Source organism: Dama dama, chromosome 1, assembly GCF_033118175.1.
Source record: "Dama dama isolate Ldn47 chromosome 1, ASM3311817v1, whole genome shotgun sequence".
Taxonomy (NCBI): Eukaryota; Metazoa; Chordata; class Mammalia; order Artiodactyla; family Cervidae; genus Dama; species Dama dama.
In genome coordinates this window covers 78,234,522-78,258,082 of record NC_083681.1, presented here as the reverse complement: position 1 = coordinate 78,258,082, position 23,561 = coordinate 78,234,522, and the positions used below count along the sequence as shown (strand labels likewise).

Here is a 23,561-nt window from a genome sequence, read left to right as displayed (position 1 = left end):
TTCTAAATATACATTCAACTACAGTGTTCTGAGAAGCATCTTGTCATCTACAGACAATTGATGTAAAGAAATAAAAAAATTTTAAAACATACTTTATGTAAATTTTTATGAGTCAAGAGAGGTGACTGGAAGTTTAGTACTGATTTATTTTTTAAAATAGGTAAGGTGAATTTTAAGGTTAAATAAAACCAATTAATAGAAAGAGATCAGACTTATCGTTGCCAGAGGTGAGAGGTGGAGAGAGGGGAAGTTGGATGAAGGTAGTCAAAAGGAACAAACTTTCAGTTATAAGATAAATATTAACAATTACTAAGGGTGCAATGTACTACATGATAAATATAATCAACATTGCTGTATGTTATATGTCAAAGTTATTAACAGAGTAAATCCTAAGAGTTCTCGTCACAAGAAAACAATTTTTTTTTCTATTTAATTTTTTCTTTTTAAATATGTTTACATCTTCTGTTTAATCCATCTGTACGAGATGATGGATTTTCACTAAACTTATTGTGATAATTTCATGAAATATGTAAATCAAATTATGCTGTTCACCTTAAACTTATACAGTTCTGTATGTCAATTATATCTCAATAAAAGAGGAAGAAAAAAAAATAAAGCAATTTTTCCCCAATAAGAGACAGTCTAAAGCTATGTGACTCATTTCTTCCAAAAAAGGAAGTGTTAATGGTTTTATTCTCCAAGGTGTAAACTGGATTTTCCACTGAAATTTATCCTTCTCTATACAGGTCTTTGGCAGAAAGAAATGGCAACCTACTCCAGTATCCTTGCCTGGAAAATTCAATGGGCAGAGGAGCCTGGCAGGTTGCTCTCTTTGGGGTTGCAGAGCCGGACACAACTTAGCAACTAACCACAAAAAGGTCTTTACATTTGGATCGGGGTAAGCAAAGCTTTGTTGAAGGATTCAAAATCCCTGTCCAATGACATGGGTCCTCAGATTTCTTTTTAGTCCAACTTTCTCCATGGAAATGTCCCCCAAGAAAAAGATATACATTTGGACAAATTATTACTGGACTAAGAAAAGTCATTGGATAAAGAAAATAAAAATAATAAAATTAGCACTCTGTTTACCTGGAAAGCAGTTTCCTGCTGAGCAGTTCTTTCATCAAAGCTTCTTTCACATCCTTGTTCCTCAGACTGTAGATCACGGGGTTCAACATGGGGATCACTGTGGTGTAACACACAGCCACCATTTTCCCCTGCTGCACGGACTCCTCTGAAGGGGGTCTAAGATACATGAAGAAAAGAGTTGTGTAGAAGATGGTGACAGCTGTCAGATGGGAGCCACAGGTAGAGAAAGCTTTGCGCCTGCCTTCTGTGGAACGAATCCTTAAGATAGCAGGAAAAATATAAAGGTAAGAAATCAGCATGATGAGAAGAGAAAAGGAAAGGTTACATCCAGCCACAACAAACATGGACAGTTCTTTGTTGTAGGTATCAGAACAAGCCAGCTTAATCAGTGGTGGGTCAGCACAGTAGAAGTGATTAATTTCATTAGGGCCGCAGAAGGCTAGGTTGTAGGTCCACATGGTCTCCATCAGCCCAGTGAGCGCTCCATATGCATAAGGTACCGTGATGAGGGATGCGCACACACTCTTGGACATTCTGCTGCTGTAAAGCAGGGGATTGCAGATGGCCATGTACCGATCAAAGGCCATGACAGCCAGGATATAGATCTCCACATGGACCAAGGCAATAAACAAATAACACTGCACCAGACAAGCAGAATAAGTAATGGTTTTCTTCTCTGATAAGAAAATTGCTAGCATGTTGGGAGTCACATTGGACGAGAAGCACAGATCTACAAAGGATAAATGGCTCAGGAAAAAGTACATGGGGGTGTGGAGCCGGGCATTAATCTGGATGAGGACAATCATGCCCAAATTCCCTGCCACCGTGGCTATGTAAATGGCCAAAAACAGCACAAAGAAGAGAATCTGCAATTCCAGGCAATTGGTCAGTCCAAGGAGAATGAACTCAGTCACTGAAGTGATGTTTCTTCTCATGATTTGCTCCATGAGATGAGAGATCTGTGTATTTATATTGGATAACAGGAAAATGAAAAATAAACATTACTATGTCACTCATGACTTTCTTATTAATTTCTTTTCCTTCTTAGCAATTTTTTTTTCACTCTGTTTCAACTGGTGTTCATTCTAAGTAAACATAATCTCAGCCTGGGACTGGAATCTAGTGGTATTCAAGGCAGCTCTTTCTTTTTTGACATAGCCCTCTACTTTTTATTTCCTTATTTTTCATTTCCTATCTAATTAGGATTTATTCACTGTTTTCTTTCTCCAATTTCTCCTTGTCTTTCTTGGACCTGGCCTTTTATTTGCAAAACATACTTCGTGTGCATATTTAATCCCAGATATCACCCTCAGATTTACTCATTCTTATCTCCAATTATATAAAGATATGAGAGTTTAAAAGGAAAAAAAAAAGATGGGGTATCAAAGGAAATATTTTCCCAAATGACCTTATACATTTTAGATAAGTTTACCTAACCAGTTCCTTACTGGAGAATCCAAAATAATTAAATTGAACAAGTTCGATGCTTTCCAACCTTTTCAGACTCAATAGCATAGGGACTTTCTAGGTGACGAACTGGAACTTTTGTCTTCACTTTTTCAAAAATATACCCATAATTGCATTTTGGCTGTTGGACAGCTTTTAGATTCTCCTACCAGTAGATCCCTGCTAGGATTCTTTTGCAGAGAATTTCCCACTGCATGGAGTCGGCAGTGACGGAAATCCCATCCTCCTGGTCTCTCACTTCTGCACTGTGACATCTGAGGGCCAAGAGTCCTGATTCATAGAGGAATAGGCTGAAATCAGATGCTTGCTCCTATATATCTTACTGAGTAAATTAGTGGTGCAAGGCGCACAAAAGGTTTTTACATTTCATTGACTGCAGTGAACATTAATAATCAGATTGATTCAGCAAAAGAAGACTGACTCTATGAAGTCTGAACTGCTTAGCCTCCAGACTGCCTGGGTTGCTCTCTAAGCCTGGTATTGTGGCTGCACATTGACTTGGAATATGACATGTGTTTCCAGAACAGTTTGCTTGTGCTTAAGATACCTACAGGTGACTTCCGTTGTTGTAAGAAATAAAATAACAAAAGCTCATATTAATAATAACGGCTAAAAGATGAGTGTTTGCTTTTCTATGTAGAGTTCATCTATATTCACTAAGAACATGATACAGAAAGCGAATCTTTGAATCTATATATGCACAACCTAAAAGTTGAGATTTATGTTTTATTGGGCGGAAATATTTAGGATTCCAAGCCTCCCAAGTTACCTTGAGAAAATTGCTCAGAGGAGGATAGTGGGTGATCTAGGGTAGATAGAATGTTTTGCAATGAAGGGCAGGTAGTAGGAATAAGAGCTTACAGTTAAGAAAAGTTTCAGAATTTATCACTTTTCTTTGTATGGGGATGTGCAAGAATCTGGGCTCACTGAAACCATTCCTTTGACATCCTTCTCAGCTATTTGGGGCCAGTATCATGGGTTTTCAAACCCTGAGTGTCCTCAGGGATCACCATCTGTGGCGGCGGCAGTCTGACGGCTGCTAGACTTATAGTGTCAGTCACTCGGTCACGTCCAGCTCTTTGCGACCCCATGGACTGTAGCTCGCCAGGCTCCTCTGTCCAAGGAATTCTCCAGGCAAGAATACTGGAGGGGGTTTCCATGCCCTTCTCCAGGGATCTTCCAAGTCCAGGGATCAAACCCAGGTCTCCCACATTTCGGGCAGATTCTTTCCAGTTTGATCTACCCGGCAAGCCCTCTGACGGCTGCCAGATGTCAGATAGTCTTTGTTTCCTTCCTGGCTTCCTCAGGGCTCACAGGCTCACCTTTGTAGGACTGCAAACCACCAGTGACAGTGACATCCTTGGTTTACTGATAGGGCACATGGTATTCTATTTCTCAAAATCAAAGTATATTTGGATCTACTTCCATTTAATCACAGGAGCCCATGTTTTAAATCCATATCTAATGAGGAACAGGATGCTGTAGGGTGGGGTTGAGGATTAAACAAATGAATATTTATAAAGCACTGAGATCAAGATATCTTATAGGCCAAGTTCTGATCTAAATAATACCTCATTTAACTTTCAAACCAACCGTTACTATTTTGTCCATCAGAAAAACATCCAGTATTATAGTTCTCAGGTTTAGCACAGAAGGAAATAATGTACGTGCCATAGAAATGACTGGTAAAAACACGGGCTGTGGAGTCAACCTGATGAATTCCCATCCTGGCTTTAGCAATTTTGATCCAAGCACTCAGGACACTGTTTCTTAATATTTCTAGGCTTCATCTTTTTTTTTTTTTTTTTTTCCCTCAAAATGGATTAGTTATATGGGTAGGGTTATTTTGAGGATTATACAATATAAAGTATGCAATTTGGAAAATATTGTTATCCATATATGTCTGTGTATGTGTGCATACTCAGTCATTTCTGACACTGTACCTCCATGGATTGGCTAGTCCTCAATAAATGGTAGCTATTAGTCATTAAATAAAGAATCGTAGAAAATGGCATTCAATATATTTCAATTTCCTTATCATCCACCTAAATGACTTAAAGCACTTTATAAGTAACAGTACCTAAAATAGTAAATATCCACACTTTTCTAGTCATTGGCATTTCCTTTTTCCATCTTGTCTTTTATGAATCATTAAGTCTAGTTTTCTAGTTTTGGTAATGCACATGATTGTCCATATAAGAAAGTAGAGTTTTGATGGTTATAAATAAAGGTATAATACAGAAGTCTACATACCTATGGAGGAAGAGCCATCTTTAGAAAGAATATCAATGTCATGGCTCTTCTGCTCAATAATGCAGGCTGAACTTATATTATTTGTAGATTGATAACATATCCCTAAGAGATTACACATATAGGTGAGCATTAAGTAATTACTTTGTTAGATAATGTTTTTCCCTAAATGAGTTCTCTGGAGAAATAACAACTCGGTGCAATGCAGATTTGCCATGGGACCCAACTATTTTCTAGTGTTTTCTTTGGTTTTTTAGATTCAGTGTCAATATTTTTCTTCATTCATTGGGAAGTCCACATCATAATATTGATGTCTGCCATCGATACTCATGCCATATTCTGTTACCTGTAATATTTGCTTAATCCAGTTTAGCACAATTTTTTCCACACAGTTATCATAACTTTGTGCCACAACTTATTACCATCTCACTTTGGGTTATGGGTTGAATAATTTATTTAATATCTATCGAAATCTTGACTCCCAGTACTTCTGAATGTGATTGAATTTGTAGATATAGTTTTCAAAGAGGAAATTAAGTCGTGATGGGTTCAGATGAGTGCATCCTAACCCAAGATGACTGGTGTCTTTTTTAAGAAAGGAGATTAGGACACAAAAATACACACAGGAAAGACTGTGACAGACACAGGAGATGGTGGGTGTCTATAAGCCAGACAGACGTTTCAGAATGAAACCGACCCCACTAACACTTCAATCTTGAATTACCATCCTCCAGACTGGAAGGAAAGCAGTTTCTTTTGTTTAAACCACCCAGTCCGTGGTACTTAGTTAGAGCAGCCCTCGCAAACTGCGTTCTTCCTTCTGTAGACAAAGAGACTGCTTTCATATTCAAAGGAAGCTTTACTTCTTTGAAGAGTAGTAGCATGTTTAATATATTTCAAACCCTTATAGTTCACATTCAAAATGTGCACAAAATATAAGTTTACAGCTTATTGAATTTTTACAAAGCAAAAATGCCTTTATGACCAAACCTCTAAACCAAGTAGAAGACCAACACTACATCAGACAAACTTCTCATCTCCTGTGTCAGTATCCCTCAAGTTAGATGAATCTTTATTTTTAGCACTCTACATAGTTTGTGTCTTTTTCTGAATTTTACATAAGTGGAATCAAACAGAACATATTCTTTCATGTATAGCCTTTTGGTGAAAATTCTGTTGATATCTGAACATTATGTTGATTATTGTTTTAGCTTGTTTGGACTGTTATAGTAATTATAACATAAACAAATGATTTATAAACACCTGACATTTATTTATCACTGTTCTGAAAGCTGGAAGTCTAAAATTGGATTGGGTTCTGATGAAAGCATTCTTTCTGGCTCGTAATGGCTATCTTTTGTTATGCATCATATAGGTCTTTTTGTTGTACGTTACATGGGGCAAGAGAGTACCCTGGGCTCTTTTATGAGGGCACTAATCCAGTTCATAGGCTTCCCTAGTGGCTCAGAAAATAAAGAATCTTCCTGCAATGCAGGAGACCTGAGCTTGATCCTTGGATAGTGAATGTCCCCTGGATGAGGAAATGACAACCCACTCCAGTATTCTTGCCTGGAGAACCACATGGACAGAGGAGCCTGGTGGGTTACAGTCCGTGGGGTCACAGAGTCGGACATGACTAACCATGAGCAGGCACTAATCCAGTTCATTAGGGCAAAGCCAAGCCTCGGTGACCTAATCACTTCCCTAAAGCCCCTGCATCTAAATAGCAATGGTTCTTGTATTACTGCTGTAAGTGTAGAGATCAAATTGACAACATTCATTGAATCATGGAAAAAGCAAAGGTGTTCCAAAAAAACATCTACTTCTGCTTCACTGACTACACTAAAACCTTTGACTGTGAGGATCACAGCAAACTGCAGCAAATCTTAAAGAAATGGGAGTACCAGACCACCTTACCTGTTTTCTGAGAAACCTATATGTCTGTCAGGAAGCAACAGTTAAATCTGGAAATGGAATAACAGACTGGTTCAAAATTGGGAAATGAGTGTGTCAAGGCTGTATATTGTCAGCCTGTTTATTTAACTTATATGCAGAATACATCATAAGAAATGCTGAGCTGGATGAATCACAAGCTGGAATCAAGATTGCTAGGAGACATATTAACAACCTCAAATATGCAGATGATGCGTCTCTTATGGCAGAAAGTGAAGAGGAGCTAAAGAGCCTCTTGATTAGGGTGAAAGAAGAGAGTGAAAAAGCTAGCTTAAAACTCAATATTCAAAACACTAAGATCATGACATCGGTCCCATTGTTCATGCATGCTCAGTCACTTCAGTCATGTCCTACTCCTTGTGACCACGTGGACTGTAGCATGTCAGGCTTCTCTGTCTATGGCGATTCTCCTGGCAAGAATACTGGAGTGGGTTGCCATGCCCTCCTCCAAGAGTTCTTCTAGACCTGGGGATTGAACCAGCATCTTTTATATCTTTTATGTCTCCTGCATTGGCAGGCAGGTACTTTACCACTAGTTCTACATGGGAAGTCCCATCACTTCATGGCAAATAGAAGGGGAAAAAGTGGAAGGAGTGATATTTTATTTTCTTGGGCTTCAAAATCACCATGGATGGTGACCACAGTCATGAAATTAAAAGAGACTTGCTCCTTGGAAGGAAAGCTATGACAAATCTAGCTAGCATATTAAAAAACAGAGACATCACTTTTCTGACAGAGGTCTGTATAGTTAAAGCGGCATTGTTGTTTTTTGTTGTTTTTTTTTTTTCTTTTTGTTTGTTTTGTTTTTGTAGTAGTAATGTATGGATGTGAGAATTGGACCATAAAGAAGGCTGAGCACCAAAGAACTGATGCTTTCAAACTGTGGTGCTGAGTCTTTTGAACTGCAAGGCCATCAAACCAATCAATCCTAGGAGAAATCAACCCTGAATATTCACTGAAAGGACTGTTGCTAAAGCTGAAGCTCCAATACTTTGACCACCCATCTCCTACTCAACGGACATGAATTTGAGCAAACTCCAGGAGATAGTGAAGGACAGGGAAGCCTGACGTGGTGCAGTCCATGGGGTCACAAAGAATCAGACACTACTGAGTAACTGAACAACAGCAACATACTATCCATTACATGACTGTACCTAGATTTATGTATTCTGCCTATTTTTGAGAAATGTCTTGAGTGCTTCCTGATATGGCTATTACAAAATAAATTCTTGCTCCTGTCTCTGTACGAATATATCCATGCACTTCTGTTTGTTAGAATTTTGGATAAGATTGCTGGTTTACAGATTAGGTATATATTGTGCTTAAACTGATACTGTCAAATAGTTTCACAAACTGGTTATATGAATTACATACCCATTAACTGTATATAAGTAGTTTTGTTTCATGGTCTCACCAATATTAACATTACAAGGTGTTTTAAAAAAATTTTGTATGATAGGTTTGTGTGTAGCTCAGTCAGTAAAGAATTGGCCTGCAGTACAGGAGACCCGGGTTCAATCCTTGGGTTGGTAAGATCCCCTGGAGAAGGAAATGGCAACCCACTCCAGTATCCTTGCCTGGAAAATCTCATGGGCAGAGGAGACTGGTGGACTGCAGTCCGTGGGGTCACAAAGAGTCAGGCAAGACTGAGCAACTAACACTTACTTACTTACAAATATGTTATAGTTATAGTTTTAATTTGCCTTTCCCTAAATGAGATACCCCACGTCGAAGGTAAGAGAAACTCAAGTAAGACAGTAGGTGTTGTGAGAGGGCATCAGAGGGCAGACACACTAAAACCATAGTCACAGAAAACTAGCCAACTTTATCACAGGACCACAGTCTTGTCTAACTCAATGAAACTAAGCCATGCCGTGAGGGGCCACCCAAGACAGTCGGGTCATGTTGGAGAGGTCTGACAGAATGTGGTCCACCTGAGAAGGGAATGGCAAACCACTTCGGTATTCTTGCCTTAAGAATCCCATGAACCATATGAGAAGGCAAAATGATAGGATACTGAAAGAGAGACTCCCCAGGTCGGTAGGTGCCCAATATGCTACTGGAGATCAGTGGAGAAATAACTCCAGAAAGAATGAAAAGATGGAACCAAGGCAAAAACAATGCCCAGTTGTGGATGGGACTGGTGATAGAAGCAAGGTCTGATGCTGTAAAAAGCAATATTGCATAGGAACCTGGAAAGTTAGGTCCATGAATCAGGCAAATTGGAAGTGGTCAAACAGGAGATGGCAAGAGTGAATGTCGACATGCTAGGAATCAGCAAACTAAAATGGACTGGAATGGGTGAATTTAACTCAGATGACCATTATATCTACTACTGTGGGCAGGAATACCTTAGAAGAAATGGAGTAGCCATCATAGTCAAGAAAAGAGTCCGAAATGCAGTACTTGGATGCAGCCTCAAAAACGAGAGAATGATCTCTGTTCGTTTCCAAGGCAAACCATTTATTATCACAGTAATCCAAGCCTATGCCCCAACCAGTAATGCTGAAGAAGCTGAGGTTGAACAGTTCTATGAAGACCTACAAGACCTTTTAGAACTGACACCCAAAAAAGATGTCCTTTTCATTATAGGGGGACTGGAATGCAAAAGTAGGAAGTCAAGAAACACCTGGAGTAAGAGGCAAATTTGGCCTTGGAGTACGGAATGAAGCAGGGCAAAGGCTAACAGAGTTTTGCCAAGAGAACGCACTGGTCATAGCAAACACCCTCTTCCAGCAACACAAGATAAGACTCTACCCATGGACATCACCAGATGGCCAACACCAAAATCAGATTGATTATATTCTTTGCAGCCAAAGATGGAGAAGCTCTATACAGTCAGCAAAAACAAGACCTGGACTGACTGTGGCTCAGATCATAAACTCCTTATTGCCAAATTCAGACTTAAACTGAAGAGAGTAAGGTTAACCATTAGACCATTCAGGTATGACCTAAATCAAATCCCTTATGACTATACAGTGGAAGTGAGAAATAGATTTAAGGGACCATATCTGACACACAGAGTGCCTGATGAACTATAGACAGAGGTTCATGACATTGTACAGGAGACAGGGATCAAGACCATCCCCATGGAAAAGAAATGCAAAAAAGCACAATGGTTGTCTGAGGAGGCCTTACAAATAGCTGTGAAAAGAAGAGAAGAGAAAAACAAAGGAGAAAAGGAAAGATATTCTGATTTGAATGCAGAGTTCCAAAGAATAGCAAGGAGAGATAAGAAAGCCTTCCTCAGCGATCAATGCAAAGAAATAGAGGAAAACAACAGAATGGGAAAGACTAGAGGTCTCTTCAAGAAAATTAGAGATACCAAGGGAACATTTCATGCAAAAATGGGCTCTATGAAGGACAGAAATGGTATGAACCTAAAAGAAGCAGAAGATATTAAGAAGAGGTGGCAAAAATACACAGAAGAACTTTACAAAAAAGATCTTCATAACCCAGATAATCACAATGGTGTGATCACTCACCTAGAGCCAGACATCTTGGAATGTGAAGTCAAGTGGGCCTTAGAAAGCATCACTATGAACAAAGCTAGTGGATGTGATGGAATGCCAGTTGAGCTATTTCTAATCCTGAAAAATGATGTTGTGAAAATGCTGCACTCCATATGCCAGCAAATTTGGAAGACTCAGCAGTGGCCACAGGACTGGAAAAGGTCCGTTTTCATTCCAATCCCAAAGAAAGGCAATCCCAAAGAATGCTCAAACTACAGCACAATTGCACTCATCTCACACACTAGTAAAGTAATGCTCAAAATTCTCCAAGCCAGGCTTCAGCAATACATGAACCGAACTTCCAGATGTTCAAGCTGGTTTTATAAAAGGCAGAGGAACCAGAGATCAAATTGCCAATATCCTCCGGATCATTGAAGAAGCAAGAGAGTTCCAGAAAAACATCCATTTCTGCTTTATTGACTATGCCAAAGCCTTCGACTGTGTGGATCACAATAAACTGTGGAAAATTCTGAAAGAGATGGGAATACCAGACCACCTGACCTGCCTCTTGAGAAACCTGTATGCAGGTCAGGAAGCAACAGTTAGAGCTGGACATGGAACAACACACTGGTTCCAAATAGGAAAAGGAGTACATCAAGGCTGTATATTGTCACCCTGCTTATTTAACTTATATGCAGAGTACATCATGAGAAGCGCTGGGCTGGAAGAAGCACAAGCTGGAATCAAGATTGCCGGGAGAAATATCAATAACCTCAGATATGCAGATGACACCACCCTTATGGCAGAAGGTGAAGAGGAGCTAAAAAGCCTCTTGATGAAAGTGAAAGAGGAGAGTGAAAAAGCTGGCTTAAAGCTCAACATTCAGAAAACTAAGATCATGGCATCTGGTCCCATCACCTCATGGGAAATAGATGGGGAGACAGTGGAAACAGTGTCAGACTTTATTTTTTTGTGTTCCAAAATCACTGCAGATGGTGATCGCAGCCATGAAATTAAAAGACACTTACTCCTTGGAAGGAAAGTTATGACCAACCTAGATAGCATATTAAAAAGCAGAGACATTACTTTGCCAACAGAGGTCCATCTGGTCAAAGCTATGTTTTTTCCAGTGGTCATGTATGGATGTCAGAGTTGGACTGTGAAGAAAGCTGAGCACTGAAAAATTGATGCTTTTGAACTGTGGTGTTGGAGAAGACTCTTGAGAGTCCCTTGGACTGCAAGTGGATCGAACCAGTCCATCCTGAAGGAGATAAGTCCTGGGTGTCCATTGGAAGGACTGATGCTGAAGCTGAAACTCAATACTTTGGCCACCTGATGCGAAGAGTTGACTCATTGGAAAAGACCCTGATGCTTGGAGGGATTGGGGGCAGGAGGAGAAGGGGAAAACAGAGGATGAGATGGCTGGATGGCATCCCCTACTCAATGGGCATGAGTTTGAGTAAACTTCATGAGTTTGTGATGGACAGGGAGGCTTGATGTGTTGCGGTTCATGGGGTTGCAAAGAGTCGGACACGACTGAGCGATTGAACTGAACTGAACTGAACTGAACTAATCACCATTGAATTTGAGGATATGTGCCATGTTACTTGTCAAAGAACTGATGCTTTTGAACTGTGGTGTTGGAGACGACTCTTGAGGGTCCCTTGGACTGCAAGGAGATCCAACCAGTCCATCCTAAAGGAAATCAGTCCTGAGTATTCATTGGAATACCTGATGCTGAAGATGAAACTCCAATACTTTGGCCACCTGACGCAAAGAACAGACTCATTTTAAAAGACCCTGATGCTGGAAAAGAGTGAAGCCAGGCGGAGAAGAGGAAAACAGAGGATGAAATGGTTGGATGACATCACCAACTTGATGGACATGAGTTTGAGTAAGCTCCAGGAATTGTTGATGGACAGGGAAGCTTGGCGTGCTGCAGTCCATGGGGTCCAAAAAGTCAGACACAACTGAGCAAATAAACTGAAATGAAATGACATGTTACTTGGTTTCTTGAATATATCTTTGGTGAGAACCTGTTCATGACTTGCTTTTTTTCATTCACTTCCATGAATTATTTGGGTAATATTCTAACATTCTATAATGAACTAGACTTAAATCACATTAATATTTCCAGCTCTGCCACTTAATACCTGTAACCTGTGGCAAGTCATTTAATAGATGGTTGTTTCAGGTTTTCCCAAGTACAAATCTGAGACAATAACATCACCTGTCTCAGTTGTTCCAATGAATATTGACATAATATCTATGAATATCTGGGGAAAATATCTGTAAAATATATGCTGATGATTCTTTGGCATATAAGCGACACTATATGCGGATTGTCTATTAATACACCTTCTGATGCTTTTGCAAACTATGCTATGCTTGGTCTTTCACTAGTATCGTTTGTTATTCTAACGCCCACACTAAGCTTAGTAAACTCTGAAGACTTGCAATGTTTGTTCTGCTTTAAAAATGCATAATAAAAACCGTTTAGTTATCATCTCTTCCTCTGTCTCTATAATTTGTTATTATTTTCAGTAAATCAATTCTGTCTCTGAGCTAGCCACATTTATACTGTTGTTCCGTATGGTCTGTATTTATGTATATTTAGCCACAAGTTTGGAGAAGGAAATGGCAACCCACTCCAGTGTTCTTGCCTGGAGAATCCTGTGCACAGAAGGCCTGGGTGGGCTGCCGTCTACAGGGTCGCACGGAGTCGGACACGACTGAAGGGTCTTGCAGCAGCAGCAGCCACAAGCAGTCACAGGTTTGTTCTCATTCATGGATTTTGTTTTCCTTGTGCTAAATGTTAACCTCTCAGTCGTATCTGACTCTTTGTGACCCTATGGACTGTAGCTCGCCAGGCTCTTCTGTCTGTGGAACTCTCCAGGCAAGGATACGGGAGTGGGTTAACATTCCTTCTCCAGGGGATCTTCCCAACCCAGGGACTGAAGCTGGGTCTCCTGCATTGTAGGCAGATGCTTCGCCTTCTGAGTCACCAGGAAAACCCTTGCTTACCCTGTTCTCAGTTGTAGTTAAGAAGTCTCTTCACAAGTTCTAGTTGTCCCTTTTAATCTTTATAGTCCCATGGCTTTAATGTTAACCTTTATTTCTTTCAAATATTAAATGTGTTTTTTAATAACTTGTATAATGTAAATTCAATATCTGAAGTTGAGTAACCTTCCTTTTTTTTTTTTTTTTTTTTCTATTTTCCTGGAAATTCACATGAACAAGGACTTTATCTACGGAAGTTCCTTCATATTTGAATGGTTGATAATTCTTTTCTCTGTTCGATATTTATGTTTCTTCAGTCCCACAAAGCTTATTCTAAACCAGGAACACCTTAAATCCATTTCAAATGAATTTGACAGTTCATGAAGGCATTTTAAATCTCAACCCAAAATGAAAAATGAATTGACATTTTTTTTGGGGGGGGTTTCCATAATAGATTATCTTCAGTTTGCCCATCAGTCAAAGCCTAAGTAAATTACCCTGATTTTGTTGTTGCCGTTGTTACTGTTGACTCTCTATCTCTGTAGAGGTTATAGTCCTGCAGCAATCTTAATTTCCTCAATTTAATGTCTATTCTAGCTTCTTGCTTTGTGTGAACCTTATAACTGGCCTCTTATATTCCATCAGATGATTATATTTAAAGTCTAGGTTACCTTAAGGCAACCCGTTGGCCTCAACATGTATAAAACACAAGTCTACATTCTTGGAAGAGGTAGTGCTCGATTTGACTATCTCTCATCACTGTGAGATTTGAATTGCAGTATCTTTGCCTCTAAACAGGAAAAATAATTTCATTTCCATGGGGTTTCCATTGAAAATAAGAATTTTCTGCTCTTAATATTCTGTGAAACAAAGTGAGATAAGGTAAAGGACTGTGTGGTTTGCTTCCCTCGTAGCTCAGTAGGTAAAGAATCTGCCTGCAATGCAGAAGACCTGGGTTCAATTCCTGGGTTCGATTCCTGGGTCAGGAAGATCCCCTGGAGAAGGAAATGGCAACCCACTCCAGTATTCTTGCCTGAAAAATCCCATGGACAGAGGAGCCCGGTGGGCTACAGTCCACGGGGTCGCAAGGGTTGGACACGACTTAGCGACTAAACCACCACCACCACTACCATTCAAATGTGAAGTATTATTATTATTGTTATATATAATAAATTATGCTATTATATTATATTATTATAGATATGATTTTTGCAACATGGGTTGATCTAATAGTTTTAGACACGTGTATTATCAAGAAAACTGAATGCCAAGGAATTGATGCTTTTGAACTGTGGTGTTGCGGAAGACTCCTGAGAGTCCCTTAGACTGCAAGAAGATCCAACCAGTCCATCCTAAAGGAGATCAGTCCTGAAAAGTCATTGGAAGGACATGCTGAAAATGAAACTCCAATACTTTGGCCACCTGATGCAAAGAGCTGATTCATCTGAAAAAACCCTGATGCTGGGAAAGATTGAATGTGGGAGGAGAAGGGGGCAACAGAGGATGAGATGATTGGATGGCGTCACCGACTTGATACATATGAGTCTGAGCAATCTCTGGGAGTTGATGATGGACAGGGAAGCATGGCGTGCTGCAGACTATGGGGTCGCAAAAAGTCAGACACGACTGAGTGACTAAACCGGACTGATTATCAAGTCACATCTTATCTCTTTGTGTGTGTGAGTTAGTTCCTCAGCCATGTCCCACTTCTTTGCGATCCATGGAGTGTAGCTCACCAGGGTCCTCTGTCCATGAAATTCTCCAGGCAAAAATACTGGAGTGGATTGGCACTTCTTTATCGGGGGTTTCTGTAGGAGAAATTAGAATTTGACGCCTCAAGTCCAAGGGAGCTATGCATATGTACGTATATTTCTTTACATAGACTTTTAGGTAACACTCGACCAATTAATCTTGTTCCCCCCTCCCCCCAAAAGTCCCAAGGCAGGGGTGGGGGGGAGCCAGATATAGATCATGGGAGAAAAGTGTGATTTTCTGAAGACCATGTCTCTTGTGTGTTTCAGGCTAAAGAGAGTGCTGATGGGAGCAGGGTATAGTGCTGAGCTGATGGATAAGTGTAAAGGTTTGAGACATACTGTTGACTGAATGAGTTCATGAAGGTTCAGAAAAGGTCACAGCAAGATAAACTGCAATGGCTTATTGATTATTTTGAATTAAATTTACTTGAGAAACACTTGTTGAAAAATAATTAAAAACACATTCTAGCCCTCCACTTTTCCTGAAAGGTGGAAAATGAATCTCACCTGTGAGGGTACCTTCTGAATACCAAGAAGATAGAAATCATCTTTATCACCAGAGTTAGAGAATTCAAGTTAAAAAACCGTAAACCAACTGTGACTTTCATTAGATCACAACCCCAAGCAGGAGTCCCTTTTTTGTGTAAAATATTCACAAATAATTATCTTTGTCTGGAACTGATAAATAAACAATTTGCTTTTGTCACTTTGCGTGAGACCTCTGCACATATGAGTTTTTTTTTTTTTTTTTTTCCCTCCTCTTTATGTATCTGTGTAAACTTAATCATAGACCAGTCAAAAGAACTCAAGCAAGATTAGGAGGGCATTTCCCCCTTTTTGAAAGTTCAACTGTTCATTTCCAGTGGTAAGGAAGGCATGCTTATTTAGTAGTGTTGAGCAGAAATAAATTTTGAAAGTTATCACCTACATTTTATAGTAAATCACCCCATTAAGGGACAGTCTAAAACAATGACCAATTCCTTCCAAAAAGAAAATACTATTCTATGATTAATATTTTTATTCTCCAAAATATAAATTAACTTTTTCACTGATATTGATTTCTCAATGTATGAGTTCTTACTTTTGGGTCTGGGCAAGCAAAGGTTTCTTGGAGAATTCAAAATTCTTATCTATTGACATGAATACTCAAATATATTTTAGCAAGATTTTCTCCATGGAAATTTCCCCCATCTCTTCAAGAAGTGGATATATATTTGGACAAATTACTGAACTAAGCAGAAGGAGGAAGTCATTGTCTATAGAAAATAAAAAGTCTTAAGAACATTAGCACTGAATTCATTTATTAATAGGAAGCAGTTTCCTGCTGAACAGTTCTTTCATCAAAGCTTCTTTCACATCCTTGTTCCTCAGACTGTAGATCACGGGGTTCAACATGGGGATCACTGTGGTGTAACACACAGCCACCATTTTCCCCTGCTGCACGGACTCTTCTGAAGGGGGTCTAAGATACATGAAGAGAAGAGTTGTGTAGAAGATGGTGACAGCTGTCAGATGGGAGCCACAGGTGGAGAAAGCTTTGCGCCTGCCTTCTGTGGAACGAATCCTCAACGTGGCAGGAAAAATGTAGATGTAACAAATGAGGATGATGAAGAGAGAACAAGTGAAGTTAAAACCAGCCACAACAAACATGGACAATTCTTTGTTATAGGTGTCGGAACAAGCCAGCTTAATCAGTGGTGGGTCAGCACAGTAGAAGTGATTAATTTCATTGCAACCACAGAAGGCTAGGTTGTAGGTCCACATGGTCTCCATCAGGCCAGTGAGCACTCCATATACATAAGGCACCGTGATGAGGGATGTGCACACACTCTTAGACATTTTGCTGCCATAAAGCAAGGGGTTGCAAATGGCCATGTACTGATCAAAGGCCATGACAGCCAGGGTGTAGATCTCTACATGGACCAAGGCAACAAAAAAGTAACACTGAACCATACAAGCTGTCTAAGAAATGGTTTTCCTCTCTGATAAGAAAATTCCCAACATCTTTGGAGTCACATTGGAAGAGAAACACAGATCTACAAAGGATAAATGGCTCAGGAAAAAGTGCATGGGGGTGTGGAGGCGGGCATTGACCCTGATGAGGACAATCATGCCAAGATTTCCTGCCACTGTGACCATATGAATGGTGAAAAACAGAGCAAAGAAGAAAATCTCCAATTCCTGGGTACTAGTTAGTCCAAGGAGAATGAACTCAGTCACTGGGGTGAAGTTTCTTCTCATAATTTCATCCATGAGATATTGAACCTTACATTTATATTGGATTACAATAAAGTGGAAAAATTAATATTACTATGTCACTAATGACTTTCTCACCAATTTATTTTCCTTCTCTTTCTTTTTTATTACACCATTTCAACTCTTGCTCATTCTAAGTACAATCTCAGTCTGGCACTGAAATCTTGTGGTATTCAAAGAATCTCTTCCATTTTTGACATGGCCCTCCATTATTTTTTATTTCCTTATTTTTTACTTCCCTACTAATTGTGCTTCTCTCACTTGTTTCTTTATCCACTTTCTCCTTCTCTTTCTCTGCCCTAGTCTTTCTGTTTGAAAAATATGTTTTATGTGCATAACCATCCTCAAATATCACAGTCAAGTTTGTTTATCTTTATATCTAATTAAATAAAGAGGTGAGAAAGAGTTTAAAAAGAGAAAAGAGTATGGTATCAAAGGACAATATTTTCCCAAAAGACCTAGTTCTTTTTGGATAATTTTCACATAAGCAATTGCTTACTGGAGAATACAAAATAATTAAGTTGGGCAAGTTTTATGCTTTCCAACTTTTTCAGACTCAATAGAATAAGAACTTTCTAGGTGAACAGCTGGAATTTTCCTTCACTTTGTTCAAAAATATATACATAATTATATTCTGACAGTTGGCCAGCTTTTAAATTCTCCAGCCATTACCAACCCATTAGGATATTTTATAGAGAGTTTTTCACTGCTTGGAGCTGGCAGTGATGAAAATTCTCCCTTCTTGGTCTCAGTTCTGGTTTCACTGTGAAATCTGAGGGCCAAGATTCTTGGTTCAAAGAGGAATATGCAGAAATCAAATGCTGGCCCGCAGATATCTTACATGAGTCAGTTAGTGACTTAAGGTGGTCACTTGAATGAAAACTATTTTTGCATTAAATTGATTGCAGTGTGACTTAAAGGCCAGACTGAACCTGCAATGGAAGACTGACTCTATGAAGTCTGAGCTGACTGATCTCCAGACTCATTGGATTTTTCCTTTATACCTGGTATTCTGGCTACATATTGATCTGCAAGGCCATGTGTTTCCAAAACAATTTATTTTTTGCTCGAGGAAGCTAGAGCTGGCTTCTGTTTTGGCAAGAAATAAAAGAAAAAAAAAAAAAAACTCATACTAACAATAACTAAAATATTAGTGTGTGCTTCTCTATGTAGACTTCATCTATATTCACTAAAAGTCTGCACTTTTCTGGTCATTGGCATTTTTTTTTTTTTCCATCTAGTTATTTATAAATCATAAGTCTAATGTTGGTATCATACATGATTGAACAAATAAGTAGGCTTTTGATGGTTATAAATACACATAGAATAAAGAAATCTACCTACCAATGGGGGAAGAACTGTCTTCAGAAAGAATATCAATGGCTCTTCTGAGCAATGAAAAGGCAGAATTTATATCATTTGTAGGTTGACACTGTTTTCCTAAGAGATTGTACAAACATGTGAGGGTGAAATAATTACTTTTTAAGATAATTATTCTCAATACATGAGTTCTCTGGAGAAATAACAACTGGGCCCAATGCAGATTTACCATGGGACCCAACCTTCAGTCTCAGTATTTTTCTTCTTACATCGGGAAATCCACACCATGGTATTGACGTCTGCCATGGATGCTCATACTACATTATATTTGCCATACTATTAGCTTAATGCAATTTCTTCCACACCATTATCATAACTCTGTGTCACAATGTGTTACCACCTTACACAGTCTTATGGGTTGAATTGTGTTCCTTTATAATCCACATATCAACATCTCTATTGTCAGTACTTCAGAATACATCTGAGTTTGGAGATAGTGCCTTTAAAGAGGAAACTAAAGTGTCAGGAGTTCATATGAGTGGGTCCCAACCCAAGATGACTGCTGTCTTTATTATTTTTTGAAAAAAAAAAAGAAAAAATGGACATTAGTACACAGAAACTCACAGAGGATAGAGCAGACACAGGGGAATGACAGGCATCGGCAAGCCAGACAGAGGCTTCAGAATGAAACCAACCTTACTGACACTTTGATCTTGAATCTATAGCCTCCAAACTAGGAGAAAATCCATCTCTCTGGTTTAAGCCTCCCAGCGTGTGGTGCCTAGTTATGGCAGTCCTAGCAAATCGATATGCTCTGTGTTCTACAAACAGAATGCTTTGATATTGGAATGAAGCTTTTCTTCTTTGAAGACTAGGATCATTTTTTATATATGTTTAATCTTTATAGTGAAGTTTAATACACACATGCAAAATGTGCACAGCACAAACATGGACAGTCAAATGAATTGTTAAAATGTAACAGTAAGCAAACTTATAAGACCTGCTTCGAAAGCAAGGAGAAGATGAACACTACTTCAGACCACATCTCACCTCCTTCCTCAAGTTAGCTGCATCTTCACTTTTAATGGGCTTCCCTGGTCGCTCAGATGGTGAAGAACCTGTCTGCAATGTGGGAGACCTGGGTTCAGTCCCTGGGACAGGAAGATCCCCTGGAGAAGGAACTGACAACCCACTCCAGCATTCTTGCCTGGAGAATCCCATGGGCAGAGAAGCCTGGCAGACCATGGGGTGGCAGAGTCGGACACGACTGAGCGACTACATGATGGGATGATGATGTGATCATTTGTGTCACTGTAGAGCCCTTGTGTCGGTTTCTGAATTTCACATAACTGGAATCAAACAGTATATATTCTTCCATGTATTGTCTTCTAGTGAACTCTAGATGCCTGATTATTGTGTGGATTATTGTCTTAGTTTGCTTGGACTGTTATGAGAAAAATACCATAAACAATAGCTTTTTAAATTTTTCTCCCCGCTGAGAGATTAGTGGAACTCAGCTTTTGTTCAGTGATTTGGAAGACAAAGGTGATTCATAGCAATACATCTTAGGATCTTGACAAGAAGGAACTGGTCAACACAACACTAAATCTGTAAATAAATGGGGAGCTAAAGTGACAGCAAAGATAAACAGGGGATAAATGACCTACTGGGCTTCCCTGGTGGCTCAGCAGTAAAAACTCTACCTGCAGTGCCGGAGCTGAAGGAGACTCAGGTTCAACCCCTGGGTTGGGAAGATATCACAGAAAAAGGCACAGTAACCACTTCAGTATTCTTGCCTGGAGAATTCATGGACAGACGACCCTGGCTGGCTATAGTCCATAGGGTAGCAAAGAGTTGGGCACAATTGCAGAGATTTAGCACACATGCAAATTACCAATTCATATAATATATTTTTTTGTAAAGTGTATCCCCAGATGAAAGCAAAGAACTACACATCTTAGTGAGGAATAAAAGTAGTCTGGGGTGGGAGAAGGCGAGGGTGGGATGTTTCAAGAGAACAGCATCGAAACATGTATATTATCTATGGTGAAACAGATCACCAGCCCAGGTGGGATGCATGAGACAAGTGCTCGGGCCTGGTGCACTGGGAAGACCCAGAGGGATCGGGTAGAGAGGGAGGTGGGAGGGGGGATCGGGATGGGGAATACATGTAAATCCATGGCTGATTCATGTCAATGTATGACAAAAACCACTACAATATTGTAAAGTAATTAGCCTCCAACTAATAAAAATAAATGAAAAAAAAAAATCTCTATCAGTTGAGCTGTGAAATAAGGAAACTTTCCCTCAAAATAGTCCTGCCTAGGTAAACAAGCTTCCATTAAGGTACTGAAATAGAGGAATTTTTCTAGGAAAAATCCATTTTTTGCAATAGATTACTCAACCCAAGATCATCAAAAGAAACAATAATTTTGACTATGATGCAATTTCCAAATCAATGACTACTTTTACATGCATTCTGATTTTTGAAACTCAATAATGAGTATCATATTTCTTTAATACTCAGGAAAATTTATTCAACAATTAAATTTCCATTGAACATCTACTTGCAGAATGTGAGATAAAGGAGTCTTAAAGTAAGGAATCAAGGCTTCAGAGCCAAAGATTTTAAATAAATCACTGATATAAATAGTACTCTTGACTCTGGATTGAATATTCTTGAACATTTTATAATATTTTATTGTATTATTCAAATAAAACAAACTAAAATCATGTTAACAATATCCCATAGTAAAAAGGTAATTAAATATGAGCCATTCAAATTTTTCAGGTAGTGATTCTTCATGCTTATGAATAAAGAAAAATATGCAGTAATTAAACTTTGGCATTCTTTATATTCTTTGTATTTATTTGGCAGTTCAAATGAAGAATCACAAACATATAGGAGAGACAATAATTCAATTTTACTATTCATTCTTCCCAGGAAATACCATATTCATAAGAGGATTAAAAAGCAGGGATATTTTTCTGGTTTTCAAATATTAAAAAGATGGAAAATTCATTTGAAAAAATGTACATTTTTGAGATTACCATATATTCTTATTCATAGTTTGGAGTTCCAATATCATCTATGATAAATAACAATTTCACTTCATCTTAGTAGTTACAAAGTGGCAAGACACCATAATGTTGCTCCATGTCACCAGCTCTGCAGAAAACAACTGTAATACCATATACAAATCTATGCAAAATCACATATATAGGCAATGGTAGCCACGTAAGTATGCATTTTGGACTTAACTAATGACAAATACATGAAACTACATGAAGAGTAGGTAATCATATGGATGTAATGGTCACAGAGAGCAGCAGGAACAAAACCTTGAGTTACCAGGGGTGTAATCACATTATACTCTTCAAATAAGTTGGACAAGGAAATGACCTTTTTAAACAAAATGTTAACCAGAAAGTGCGAGCTTGGTAGATTGGCAAAGTGACAGGCTGTTGAGGGTGTTAATCTCAAAGTGAGGTCTAAGTTTTCAACAGGAAAGAGAATACAGGGAAATAGGAATAAGATGAAGAAGGAAAGGTGCAAAATTGAACAACTGGTCAATTTCAGGAGGCTAAAATCCTTCTTTCTTGTCTGATTTATTCTGAACATTTCCAGATGAAATTTTCTAAGAAAATAAAAACAGATTTATTACACATGAATAAATTATACACACTTATGATACCATCAGTATGTTAACATGATGTCTAATTCTTTTCACATTATAAGATTTAAATTGTAGTTTCCACTTTGTAAGAGTTCTCTATACTTCTATCTATCTTCTATCTGTCACATACCTATGTTTTAGGAAACCCTGACTATGTACCAGGCTAAGTAATGGAGAAATAATTGCTTTCAAACATTATATCTGACCTTAAGGCACTTACTTAAAAAGGATTTCTAGGTGGCTCAGACAGTAAGAAGTCTGCCTGCAATGCAGGAGACCCAGGTTTGATCCCTGGGTTGGGAAGATCCCTTGGAGAAGGAAATGGCAACCCACTCTATTATTCTTGCCTGGAAAATCCCATGAACAGAGGAGCCTGGCAGCTTACAGTCCATGGGGTTGCAAAGAGTCAGACGCAACTGAAGGAGTTCACTTTTCACTTTTTTAAAAAGTTTATAGTGTCACAGGAAACATAAGTTTTATTTAAATAACTAAAATTGTAAGGGTGTTATATCTAAACAGCAATAAATGCAATAATGGAAAAATAAAGAAAGCTATGAGAAGAAAGGGTTTCAAACAAGTGAGCAATTTTCTATTTAATAATAAAAAATGAGTTAATTTTATTGAGGGAGTGCAAATTATGTAACAAACCCTGTGCTAAATATTTTAGGTATTACTCCATTTCTTCTACACAGCTTCCCTCTGACAAAGCACTGTATTAATCTCACAGATGCGAAAACTGGGGCAGGGAGAGTTTGAGGAACACGCTCAGTGAATCTGATTCCAGAGTTCATGCTTTTAACTGTTAATTTAGTTGACAAATGATGGAGTCAGGATCTGATTATCAATCTTACTTTATTAAACATGTTGAATTTGTTAACGATAATAAAATAGAATGTCTTCTCATAGTGGACTATATGATTCAGCGTCCATATACTGTCCATATACTATAACGTCCAGGTACTGTCAAATACCTGATCAATAATATTATTGGAAGACCGCAAATGATAGCTTTATTCATTGCGTGGTTTTTGTCTTCAACAAACTATAGTGAAAAAACTACGGTTTAATTGGTTAAAAAAAAAAAAAAGCAATAAACTTGGAAGTCAAACATATTTGAAATAGTCTTCCAAGTTATGCGATTTTATGTGAGTAATCTGTCGTCTCTGTACGCTCATCTCTAAAACAGGAACTATAATACTGAAATAATAGTATTGGTGATAACATTAAGTGAAACAACAGATATTAAGTTGGCCAGAAAGATTCGTTCAAGTTTTCTGCCACATCTGATGGAAGAACTCAAACAAACATTTTAGCCAAGCCAATATTGAAACAGTGCCTGATCT

At 38.7% G+C, this 23,561-nt stretch overlaps 1 protein-coding gene and 1 pseudogene across 1 annotated transcript; both read right to left on the bottom strand.

Annotated features, from left to right (window-relative positions):
- Positions 1–1,085: 1,085 nt before the first annotated feature.
- Positions 1,086–2,027, bottom strand: LOC133056033 (olfactory receptor 5M8). Its single transcript, XM_061141121.1, has one exon. It carries the CDS (start codon positions 2,022–2,024, stop codon positions 1,086–1,088), a length of 939 nt encoding a protein of 312 aa, XP_060997104.1. The 5' UTR covers positions 2,025–2,027.
- A 14,234-nt stretch (positions 2,028–16,261) lies between these two features.
- On the bottom strand, positions 16,262–17,206 carry LOC133067433 (olfactory receptor 5M8-like; annotated as a pseudogene).
- Between the last annotated feature and the right edge of the window lie 6,355 nt (positions 17,207–23,561).

Bases quoted from the DNA above. Each gene is read 5' to 3' on its own strand.
- LOC133056033 (XM_061141121.1), bottom strand. From the start codon at position 2,024: ATGAGAAGAAACATCACTTCAGTGACTGAGTTCATTCTCCTTGGACTG.